The following is a 12365-nucleotide window of genomic DNA, read 5'->3' as shown; positions in this document are numbered from 1 at the left end:
TTCAAACTGGCTGTGATATGTGCTTTTTTTTTTTTCTTTTTTTTTTTTTCATTTGTTGTTGTCAATAGAAAAGATTGATCTCTGGGCTGGTGAACATAATATCTGTCCCAGTCAGAAAAGGAAAGAGGAAATTAGCAGAGCGATTGGTGGAGAATGATATCTGTCAAAAGAAACACTTGGAGAGCACTGAGTTTAGTGATAGGTGACTGCCGGAAAAAAGGGAACTTTGAATTTTGTCAAGGTAAGGAACAGAAAAATATTTGATTTTGTCATGTGCATACCTTTTAGAAGTTATTTTTAATGACTGTACCTTGCCTTGTAAACTGTGATTAAAAAAAGAAATCTTTCCCTTTAGCCTCCAAAGCGTCTGCCTAAATCAATGAAGGTGGTGTCTTCACTTTTATATCACTGAGAAAGAGTACAGCATAAACAATAAAATCCATCAGTGATGACTTTTCTAAAATCTTCCTTAGCTTAAAAATACATATATATGCAATTTTTAGCTGTGGGGGTTTTTTTTGTATTTTTGGTGACGTAGGTGCTCTTTATCTGGCATGTAAATATTACTTGGCTGGGCTGTGAAAATAATAAAGTTCAGTTTCCTGAACTGTGAATTGGAACAGCACTTGGAACCAGGTTAAGGGACAGTTGTAATTGCATTGGCAAAAAGGTTGTGTTTGCAATTTAGTGGAAACCTCTGGTAAACTCATTGCATTGCGAATCTGTGATAAATTTGATTGAGATGATATTGAGAATGGATATTTGTTTCTTGTGTGCAAAGATCTTTACCATACTGGAAAAGTAAGTCTGCTATGGCAGAACTGAACTTCTAGATAACCTATGACTGCCATTCCTGTCTTTACTGTAACTACATTTTTTCTCCTAAAATGGTGTGTCTAGGCGGCAAGAAACTACTAAACTGATTTTAAGTGCTTTCCAACAGTCTGATACTTTCTTTCTCCGCATTGGACTATTTCGCCTATGACATAACTTCGAGAAGAGTATGATACCAAAAGAAAATGAACAGTTTCTGAGTGAGTACTGTAGGCTATGCTCTGGTTAGTTTAAAAAGCAGCTAAGCCATGATCATAGCACTGCTCTCCCCACCCGAGGCCAACCCGTGGCCCAGGCTGCTCTGTCTGTGGGGCGTGGGAAGGAGAAGGGAGCACAGCTGGGAGAGCCAGCAGGAGGCTCTGCACATCGCGTGGTGGCAAGGAGCCGGGGCTGAGGTTTTGTGCACCAGTGTGAACATACTTTACAAAAATTGAATCCTATTAAAAATGAATTTGCATTCTAATCCGGGTTCCTAGCGCAGTTTAAAACAACTAAAGGCTTCTCTGGGACCTTTCTGTACACAGGCAGCACTGGAAAAGAATGAATAATCTTAGCAGGGTTTCTTTTTGCATTTTTATTTTGCTAATTTAGCAGTGCATAGTTTCTGACTTAATTTTCCTTTCTTCTATCTACAGTCTGTTTTTCAAAGTGCAACTGTACCCCATACAGGTGGTTGTTGTTTGGTTTCTTTTGCCATATGGGTCTTCATAAAGGATTTTAAAAATAAATAAATGTAAAAGTAAAGATTTCATGCCTGAAGCATGCAGTGCTGGCATACTAATGGGAAGCTTACTGTGGTTTATTGCTGTCAGAGCATGTGCAAGATAATGGAAATTTCCTACAACTTAGAAGAAAGGCATGTTTTCTAATACTATTCATTCTTATAGAAAGAGCAAATTAATATGACTGAAATTCACTTCACCTTCATAAAGTCCAAGTGATCTGGCTGTACTGCTGAAATAAATGGGGAGGGAGCAGCACGTTATCTGTCTTGTTAAGGTCAGGCTGCCTGTATCACCTGGGTGCAGGCACATCTCTGCCATTGTGAAGTTGCTGTGTACTGAACAATTCCCTTTCCTGTGCAGTTCTATCAGTGTAGCCTTATACCAAAACAAACATCCTCTCTGTAACACAACTTAGAGAGTTTATGATAGTGTATAGTTTTCACCTTGGTGATGAAGATAATCCAAAGCTGCTTTGTAGCTCTTTACAGAAGAGAGTGATCAGTGGTCGTTAGCAGTTGTTAAGATCTTTGGGATTCCCATTTTGACATGTACTTGAAATGAGGTGACTGGGTAAGGCCCCTATATCTGGATGTATGTGTTTGTAACACATTTAAAAATTTTAGTCTTAAACGGCCAAGAAGCTCCACGTTGAAATTTGGAATGTGTGATTAGAGATGAGCCCATCGCTCTTGTAGCTTAACTTAATATGTATGGACTTTGCTGTGCCCAAGGAGATTTGACTTACTATTTGAAACCAAAATGGAATAAAAGGCAAAATAGAAGGTGTTTGAGTCCGTCACCTCCTTGAAGCAGTAGCCTCTTGTAGCATTAGAGTACCTGCCTATGCTTTTGTGATCCCTTTTGTGCATCCTCATCCATCTTTTGCTATTGCAAAGTCGTCTTTTCTTGGTTTCCTTTTTTATCCTCAAAACAATTGTTTGCTTACCTATGTATCTTAAAGAGTACCATTCAAATAGTAAACTCCCCTTCTAATATATAACAGATGCAAAAGGGGACGAGTGCATTATAGACAGTGAATTGTCATTACACAGCTCACAATCAGATTTTCATCTGTTCATGTGGCGCACACCTGTGGCTCGCTGGCGTTGCTCTTGATTGGAGTGTGAGAGATCTTAATGAAAAACAAAGCCGGGATGACAAGAAGAGACTCGGTGGCACACACAAGGGTTACTTCACACCTCATAAGAAAGTGAAATTCGAAATGCAGTGGTTTGGAGAGACTGCCTCTGCCTCGTGAGGAGGGAGCGTGCCTGGGTGACCCTGCAAAGGGAACCGGGGCCCTGCTCGTGGCTGCCTTGCAAATAAGTCATTTTTCTCTGTAGGTCAGGTTGATTTGGACCAGTTGAGAGAAGTGGCCAATTTCTCCAGTTTACTTTCTGAGCCAGTAAGAGTATCCTGGGCAGGAATCCAGCTTTTGAAGTACAAAGAAAATAACCCCTAATCTATATAAAACGCTGGCGGATGGGGAAGGGAGGAAATTTACAGAGAATAACTGAGTTTGAGAACAACTGTGTTAAAAGTAGAATGTAAGGGGTGTGTGAGAGAGATGTTAGTATTTATTTTAATTCAAAAATACGATCTTTGAAATTTTTGAGGTGAGCAGAGGACGAGCTTTGAGAATATGATATATTTATTAGTAAACTGAAACCAAGCACTCCAGCTGAAGTTCCTTTTTCAAAGTGATTTTCTTCCCTGAGTTTGCAGAGTTTGGGTTCTTTCTCTCTCGCCCCCCCCCCTCCTTCCTTGCTAGTAATGTACTGGGGCTCTGATAACGTTAATGGGCTTTGCCCCACATGGAGCAGCGAGTGTATTGTACCACTGCTCGCTGATCCCAGGTCAGTGTGATGCGTGAAATCAATTTATTTGAATCTCTTTGCCTGTATAGGAATTTGGCGGCGTGCCAGTTGTTTTCATTTAATGTTCTTTGTGTTGAACACAGACAAGCAGGCATGCTTTTGTACTCCTCTTTCTTCTGGGCTCTTCTCTTTTCAGCCGATATTCTATTCTGTGGATTTTTCAGAAAGAAGTGGGAATGTGTTACCTTTTTTAAAAATCATTTTTGTTTAAATAGCCTTTAAAGAGCGTAAAAACTAGGTCAGTCATAGAGCAGCCTGTGTAGGGTTTTCACCGAGGGTAGGTGGTAACACCTGCCTTTTCCAGTTTCTTAAATTTGGCGAAAAAGAGAGAGAAAACACTGGTCTATTTTTCTAATGCCCGATTCTATGATTTATGTCGTCATGTAAGACAAAGACTCTTCAATAACACCTAAATCAGAATATTTTTATTTTAAAATAAGTGAATGTCTGGCAGTTGGCTGGATGAATCGGAAATCCTTTTTGAGGTTCTTTTTCATTTTGAGTGATGACCTTAGCGTAAGCATTAATTTGGGAATTCCTTGCCTCATCTCACTGTCTGTCACTCCCCTCCCCCACATATTTAATATTTTGAATGGCTGGCTGAAGAACAGCTACCCAAAAGTACCCATTTCTTTCCTTTTCCCCTTCTTTTTTTTATGAGAAAGCAGCAAGGCGTGTGGAACAGAGCAAGTAATTTAGCCCTTCTTAAATAGGAAAAAAAAAAAAAAAAGAAAGGAGTAGACTGCAGCAGTGATTTCCAGGAGGATTTGTTTTAGAGCTTGGTGTCGGGAGCGGGAGCAGAGGACTCTGTTGATGCTCCGGGCGGTTGGTGCGGAAGTTGATCCGCAGAACCGCGGAGCCGCGGCGCAGGGGTCAGACTCGTACACATCAGCCCCGTTTCCTTGTTTAATTACCTGAAGAGCAAAACATCCAGGCTGGGAGTGTGTGAAAACCCAGTATCTCGAACAGCAGTTTGCTGCTCTGACATCCTGCGAGGCCAGCCCCGTCTGTCCGCAAACGTCAGGGCTGGTTCCTGACAGCGGGCTATCTCTGCCGGGCCTGGGTTCCTTCCATTCAGGAGGCATTGTGTGGAAGAGGGTTTGGTCAGGAATTTGAGGTTCCTGCCGGTTCTTCCAGCCCGGACAACCCTGTGACAGATAGGCCTGATTTTTTTTTTTTTTTTTTAAAGAATAATAATAAAAAAAATTGGCTCTTTTTAGTCTTTCCCTTGTAATTCTGGCATTGGTATAATACCGACTGAAGCAAAACATGTTAACTCTTTCGCTTCTGAATTCGCATCTTTTCCCTTTTACTTTGTTCTTTCTTCCCTTGCTCAACCTCTTTTATTTTCAGAGGTAAAATCTTCTGCGAAGCAAATTCTTTCAGGTGGAGTTTGTGCTATGCAGCAAATAAACTTATGAAAATGTTAATTTTAACATAATCGTCATTCTTGGCATTTTAAGTTTTTCATTTTCAGCATGCTTGGCATGCTGTGGAATAAAACCAAGCCAGTGTTTGTTCTGGCATGGTCTGTTAAAACAGTGGTGGCAGCTATCAACGCTCCCATTCTCGTTATTCATGTGATTTTCTTAGGTGTCCAGCTTGGCGTTCAATTTTAAAATGTCGGGATAGGGTCAGTTACAGTTTTTGCTCCTTGTAGCTGCTGTTTGTTGAGGCTGCTCAACAGGCTGAAGGTGCGGGTGCCTGAGGTGGGGCTCTGTGGCCCGGTCAGGTTTGGGCCCATAGATGGAAAGTGTTTGTTGGGATGTAAAGCTCAAGGTCATAGCTGAAGGATGCCGAAATGTTCATGTAGGTGAAGGTCTTGAAAGTTGGGGTGTTTTTGTTGTTTGTGAAGAAATAGAGTATGACTTCTTGTTTGAATGGTAAGTGAAGAATAGGACTCATATTTGGATAATTTTAATACTTTAACTTATAGCACAGTGCTGTTAATACTCTAACTTATAGCACAGTACTGGCAGAACTTAAGATCACAAGGTACAAATAGTAGAGGAGGGACCATAATTAATATGGCTTTGCAGAAAAAAATGAGCGTAGCATGTGACTGTTGCATTTTATTGTTGTGGGCAGAAGCTGATCCAAGAAAGATATTTGTGGTTGTAGGAGTGGAGAAGGGAGAGCTGAAAGTTAACTATGCTTTTGTTTTCTTTTATGCTGAAGTCTTTTTTGGTCTAGTCTGTAAAATTATGCGTGTAGTCTTGGAGGACATTTTCACGTGCTAATGATTTTGGGTACTTTGTAGATGAGATCGAAAAGGTTTGAGCGGTAACTTATATTTTCCCTTCCCTGCTAATATTTCATTAGGATTTTGTAATACAGATTTAAGGGCATGCTTTATTTCTTGCACACAGACATTACCAGGAAAGGATTTTAGGGGACCCTTCGTTAAGAGAAGATAGCCTTCAGTGTGCATGCGCATCTGGGAGTTAAGGATAGTGCAGTGGGACCAAAAGAGTCATTATCATCTATTGTGCCACTAATCCTCCATCTAAGAAGGATTTAAAGGGGATGGTGAAACAAAAGAGCTGTTACAGTGTATCAGATCAATAATTGTGATCTTAAATATATATATATATGTGTAATCCTTCACCTTTAGAATCAGGCTCCCTTCTTCATTATGAACTCTTTGGACTACTCTGGTGTAAAGGAACTACTTAAACATGTAGTTTTAAATTGCTTTATCCTGTCATACTGTAAAGAAGCCATAGTTGAAATAAGCATTGCTTGCATCTATAGGATGAAAAAAACCAACGGTTTATGCATTGTGGTCAGCGTCATGTTCCTATTGGTTTTGTGCATATATAGGGAAGTTAGTTAAACTTTTACAAGTCATGTAAGTCGTGTTCCTCCTTCTAGTGTTATACAGGCCTTTATGGTTTTTTGCAATTCGTAATCTACTGAACTGCCCATGACCTCTAGCCAACCACTGCCCACCGCAACCAGCAGCATTGTAAAAGAAAGTTCTGCACAGACATGTGGTGACGACAACAACCACACTGTCTTTCCTCCCACCCATCGGGTGTCTAGCCCTTCTTTGAAAATGGCAGAAAATTATAGTCTGTAATCCATGGTTGTCACCTCAAAAATCCCTCAGAGATAATGGTTTTAAATCAGCATTATGTTTAAAACTGAAAAAAATATTTAACTCGGGCATCTCCGCAAGTCTCTGCTGTGACAATCTTGCTTAACGAAAGTTCTTGTGGATAACGGTTCCCAAGCTGGTTCGGGCTTTATTAAAACTGGCACCTTGCGTTGTGCCCAAACACTTAGTGCTGCTCTTTGCAGATGTTCTCCTAGTGTGAAGTGCTGTAATTTGCTCTTGGTATGAAATTCCACTTCATAATCACCTCTGCATTCTTCTCCTGCTTCTCTTCTGAATGGCTACAACGAAGCACCATGTGGAGTACAACACAATTAGATAAAATGAAATGATATTTAAAGGCCTGTGTTTGCTGGAGGCTCCTCCCTGTTCCTAAAGAAGCAAAGATTTTGTATGTTAATTTTCCTTAGCTGTGATGGGAGTCGTCTGGGTCAGACTGAAAGCACAAAGCTTATATCAACGCATTGTGCTTCCAGGGAGCACGGTGTGCTCCTCCAATTGCACAACATGAAGCAAGTCCCATTATGGTTCAATTTTGGAGTGTCAACGTAACTGTGACAGTGTTTGTCCCTCAGTGGTTGAGCGGTGTTTGCTGGTTGTTGATCGCACATTGATGTGTTAATTGCAGGTAACGTTTTATGGTAGCACACACAGCTTCAAATGCTGGAACTACTTCCAGCTTTCAGGGCTACCAGAGACAGGAGAGGATGAATGTCCAAGGCAGCAGGAGCACACACGAGTCATGTAGTGGATTGGGGAAGGGAGGTGTGTAGCAGGGTGGGGAGGTGGCCCCAGAACCAAGACCATGGGGGTAGACATGGTAGCAGAGAGAGGACGGAGGGCACTGAGTGGAAAAGTAAGGGAAAAACGTGCTGGGAGGTGTAACTAAGGAAAAAATGCAAAGAAAAAGGTTTCTTTAACTAAAATCAGTACCTTCCCTTTGTCACTCACAAACAATAACGCTTTTCCATCATCAAGGGTTGCAAGAGTCTGTGTACTGATTCTGCTGTTTCCAGACGCTGAACTGCATTAGAGCAGTTCACTTAGTAATATTGCTTTACCATTTTAGCAATTACAGGGTCTGCCAGTGGGTTGTCCTATTATAACTGTGAGAAGACTCATCCATAACCACTTTTCTGTTAAGACTTAGTTCTTGTCATGTAAAAAGGTGCCCCCCTGCCTCTATGCCATTAGACCTTCTCATTCATCAGGGGAAAGTTAAAATATTTGATGAGGAAGTGGCTTTCTCACCTGGCTCTGGAAAGCAAATAATTTAAATGGGGAAATAATGCTTAGCTGTCTTAGATGTGCTCAAATATTTATTTACAGTCCTCATTCATTGCACTCGTGAAATTACTCGGTAGTTGATGGATGTAATACTAAAATAAAGGCATTAATAGGAAACACCAACATACAGTACAACGGCACTGCTGTGATGTTGCTGGCACCACCATGTATATAAACACATAGCAAGGCCTGCAGGAGGGTCTGCTTTCCAGCCCGTTATAGTGGACAACAGCATAAAGATTTTTGCTACCTGATGTAAGAGTAAGCTTTATTTTCTGAGTGCTTATCGGTTTGTTTTACAAGCACCACATTATCCTTATACTGTAGAATATATACATTTGTCGGTTTGTTTTACAAGCACAACATTATCCTTATACTGTTGAATATATACATATATATATACACACACACATTGAATAATACTATTCTTTAATTTTCCTTATATATCTGATGACTATTGTGGTTTGCAAATTCGTATTGAAACTCATCAGCAACAACAGCTTTGTATCGAGGCCCCTTTGAACAAAGCTTTTGTACCATTGTAAGTGTAGTAAATAAGTACAAATTGATCAATATATGACAAAAGGATGAAGAAGGGAGGTCAAGAGGTAAAAATATTTCCATATAAAGCATTTTTCCCTGTTGAAAATGGCAGAATGAGCATAAATAAATGTTTTGTATTGCTGTGTATTTGCTCCACCTGGTGGATTTTCCTGAAAGTGTTTTTAATCCTTGCTAATAAGGGAAAGCTGTCTTTAATTAAATATAGGACACAGTACCAAGACTAAAGGCAACTTCCTTTTTTTTTTTCATTACTTTTGTTTTTATTTTATTAAGAGTAGCGATAGCATTGCAAAAGGCAGATTTGGGGAAAGAAAATATTAAGATTGGATATTTCACTCGGACACCCTTGTTCAGTACAGTAATCTCTATGAAAGCATGGCATTCCAAATCAATTAATAATAACAGTTTACTCTTGGACTCATCTAGAGATTAGTAATTAAAAAGTCCAAATCTATGGTTTGTGGGGTTATACGTGATCAGTGAAAGCAAGGATTTGCTATGCCCCCCCCCCAATTTTTGAGCCCCCCTGATGAGAAGTAGCAGCGCTATTGAAAAAGAGAGTTCCTGTGCCGAAGTGTTACCACTGCACATCGGCATAAAATCTGTCTGTCATTAAGCTAGCTTTGCAAACATTGTTTTCTTTGGAATTCGTAAGGACTCGGTTATGCTTTGATCATCTCATTGTTCTCCTTAGGTTATTTTTTTCCTTTAGAGTGTAATGGCTCCCTAACAGAAGGTGAAGTTTAGAAAATAGTGTCTCCATATGCAAGGGATTTGGAGACCTTTTTATTGTCTTTAAAAATGTCATTCATAGTCCTCATTAGCATTTATTGTTGCAAGCGTACAAGCAGAAAATGTGAAATTGGTATGTCATGAATAGCTCCACAGAGCTCTAGAGCCCTGAAATTTTGCCTGCAGTGTGGTGTGGGGCAGGCATTGAGAGAAAGCTGGCCAGATGGCTGCCAGCACAGAGCAGAGCCGCAGGTTTTTGTCTCTGGTGCTGAGAGGAGGGAAAGTTCACTGGAGCATACGCTATCACCCCTTGCGTTTTAACAAAACTAACTCGCCATCAGTCAAAACGGGGAGGTGGTGACATCGAAACAAAAGTTTTCAATATAATGTAACAGTCCTTGTCAAATGAATAAAATATGTTTAGTTAGTGTCACAAATATTGACATGTTACAAAGAAAAATGCAAGGCTCGAATTTATGGCTGGTGGTGGCTACGCTTTCACACAAATATGCTCTCACATTATCTTTATTATGAAAATCCTATGCATTGAAAAGACATCGATTAGAGGTCAAAACTAGGGTTAATATACTACAGCAGGAGGAGTTTCCCTACCCGTGTTAAACGAACAAACACTCTGAGCTTCAAGTCAAAAAGCAACTGATAGCTTGAAACCTTTTTTTTTTTCCCCTTCCCTTTTCTTTTTGGATCTTAAAATATGACCCTAGATCAGCAGGACCAGATATTCTTGACCAGGCTTCTCTGGGTCACACTGAATGAGTTCTTTCTCCTGTCGGTGAAATGGCATCTTTGGTATTTTCTTGTGTCCTTTCAGAAATAATATCAAATCAATATCAAATTTTCTAAAGTGCTTCAGTGATGTCCAGGCTCAGATGGTGTGGTAATTTCCCTTGAATCCGAATGATGATAGAAATTAACAGTCAATTCTAATTTACTTTACCCACACTATAGAAAATACTGTATTTAATAAAAAATGCAAGGCAAAACTTGATTTAGCCCACATCAAGTGAACGAAATACACACCAAACTAGGTACACGTATGTGAATTAGTCCATGTGAGTGTTCTTACTAAAATGCACATTTTACTTTAAAAAAGCATGTGTTCTTTAAAACCTGAAGCCCACGTTGGCCCTCCCATTCTGAGTCAATTAATTTTTGGTGGAACTATTCTTCTCCCGCGATAGGTCCTTATGGATGTTTTCATTGTTTTGAAACCTGAAATGCCACTGGGATTTCTAGCAATGCTCAACAAGAATGAATTTTTTTGGTTCTTTTTTGATCGAAAAGCAATAGGCGGTCTAGGTTGCCAAGTCTGACCCACTGCCAAGGTTGCCTTTTTCTTAACAGATGATTTGAGATCCTCTTCTGACGACCAGCTTGCTATTATGCCACTGAAACAGTATGACTTTTACATTTTCCTAACTGAACAAAGAGATGAATGCTTTCTCACCTCCAATGAATTTAATCCAGTGCAGAGGTAACATGACGAACAGTTCCTTGTAGACAACCAAGAATAGTTTCTTCCCAGCTTGGTGACTCTAGCTTTCAACTCTTCAGTACTTGTGTAGGTAATCTCAATTAGTCCACGTTTCACGGAGCTATGTATGTTTTAAGGGTCCCATTTGTCTTTTTTTTTTTTCAGAAGTCCACACAGCCTTGCCAATAAGGAAATGCTCAGGGAAATGTTTAGTGTTATCTGGCAACTGTTTTGCGTTGCATGCATTAAGGGCTACTGCTAACAGATAAGCACATGTCTTATTGGAATATTTTAAGTCCGTTTCCAAGCAAGGAATTAGAGGTTTATAAAGAAGTGCCTTTCTTGAATAGCTTGAACTCTTTTGTGGTGGCGCAGGAAAAGCATCAGAGGCTAGGTGCAATGTCATGGAAAAAGCTGCACTGAGGATACCCATGGCAGTCCCTAGGTGGGCTCCTGTTGCACCAGGTGATGGGAATTACTGGGCAACAAGAAATTATTGAGCTTCTCTTGAAGGTGTGTTGCCTTCGCTACTGTACTTTGGTTGGACGGTCAACTGAATAAAGTTCAGAAAACATCCAGAAGTGGTCGTCCCCCGTCCCCCCCCATCAGCTCTACAGCTCACACATTAGGTGGGTTTGCCCTGTCAGTGGGATGCCTTAAGAAAACACTAATAGCTTCCAGCTGGGTGGAAAATCAAAACGTTTGGGGGCTGACAAAACTAGCAGATTTGAATTTGAAAGCCCAGCTAATGCCTCCATTTTTATTTACCATTCGCCCATAAAAGATTATTTTCCAATATGTCAGCCTCATTTGGTGACCAGTGGTCTGAAAGTGAAAGTGGAACAAGCAAGCGGGGAAATCTGGACATTAGTGAGTCCGCCCTTTCAAGCTGGTGTGCCACTTTGTGGAATGGCCTTCCCTGAGATTGGGGGGGGTCCTAATGACCATTCATCAATGCTCGTTGACTGATCATTGAGTGCCTTCTCATTCAGTTTATCAAGTCTTGCACATAAAAAGTCAGAATAAGCATTATTCAGCTTTGTTAAAGCCAACTAGGAGTAAAATGCTCCATTTGAACCCATTTTGCCCTTGGTTTTTCACTTTGTTAATGCAGTCCTGCTTAAATGAGTGCTTTTATTGGGTCAGTTAGAATATCTGAAACTATTAATTCTCTTGTATTGAATAGCTGGTGGCAGGCCAGAGCAGATGGGGTAGAAAACTATTTGGTTGGGTGTATTGCTTTCAATTAGGATCAATGAGGTTTCAGCTCCTTTGAATTAACTCACTTAATACCCACTGTGTGAAGTCACAATGTATCACAACAGTCTGCTATAAGTAGAGCGGGAAGTTGAGAAGTCCTACAGAAAAGCTTTGAGTTAAATTCTTCCTTCACTGTTAATAGAGAGCTTTCATTAACTACAGATGCGTTTCAGTGGACTTCTAGTCCCTGTTATTAAGCTAGGTTTGCGCAAAAGGCAATCTCTGTACTTTTAAATGGTGATCGTTCGGAAATTCTCTTTCCCAGTAGATCCGTGTCTTGGCGACCTTCTATCATCCACTGCGTTAAAGTCGTCTTTTTTTTTTTTTTCCCCCCTTAAAATATACGATTATGGAGGCTGTTTTGCCACCTTTACCCATTTTCAAAATAAGGAGTTGTAGGGGATTATTTGCAATTATTTTCCAAAGTGTTTTGAATGATTGTCAAAGGAGGAACTGATTCCCACCCGGGAAGG

General features: G+C 40.3%; 1 protein-coding gene across 3 annotated transcripts in view; it reads left to right on the top strand.

Annotated features, from left to right (window-relative positions):
* RUNX1T1 (RUNX1 partner transcriptional co-repressor 1) overlaps nt 1-12365 on the top strand; it is a 118932-nt gene that overhangs the window by 20124 nt on the left and 86443 nt on the right. The window contains exon 1 of one of the 3 annotated variants that reach the window (XM_074145406.1): nt 154-241. The exons of the other annotated variants lie outside the window; for them this stretch is intronic. Within the exon in view, the coding sequence (XP_074001507.1) occupies nt 154-241 (88 nt within the window). Of the gene's footprint in view, nt 1-153; nt 242-12365 lie in introns of those variants that run through there. 3 annotated transcript variants of the gene reach the window in all.

This window comes from Numenius arquata, chromosome 3 (assembly GCF_964106895.1).
Source record: "Numenius arquata chromosome 3, bNumArq3.hap1.1, whole genome shotgun sequence".
Lineage (NCBI taxonomy): Eukaryota > Metazoa > Chordata > Aves > Charadriiformes > Scolopacidae > Numenius > Numenius arquata.
The sequence above is the reverse complement of the archived record's forward strand: the minus strand, read 5'-3'. Positions and strand labels throughout refer to the sequence as shown.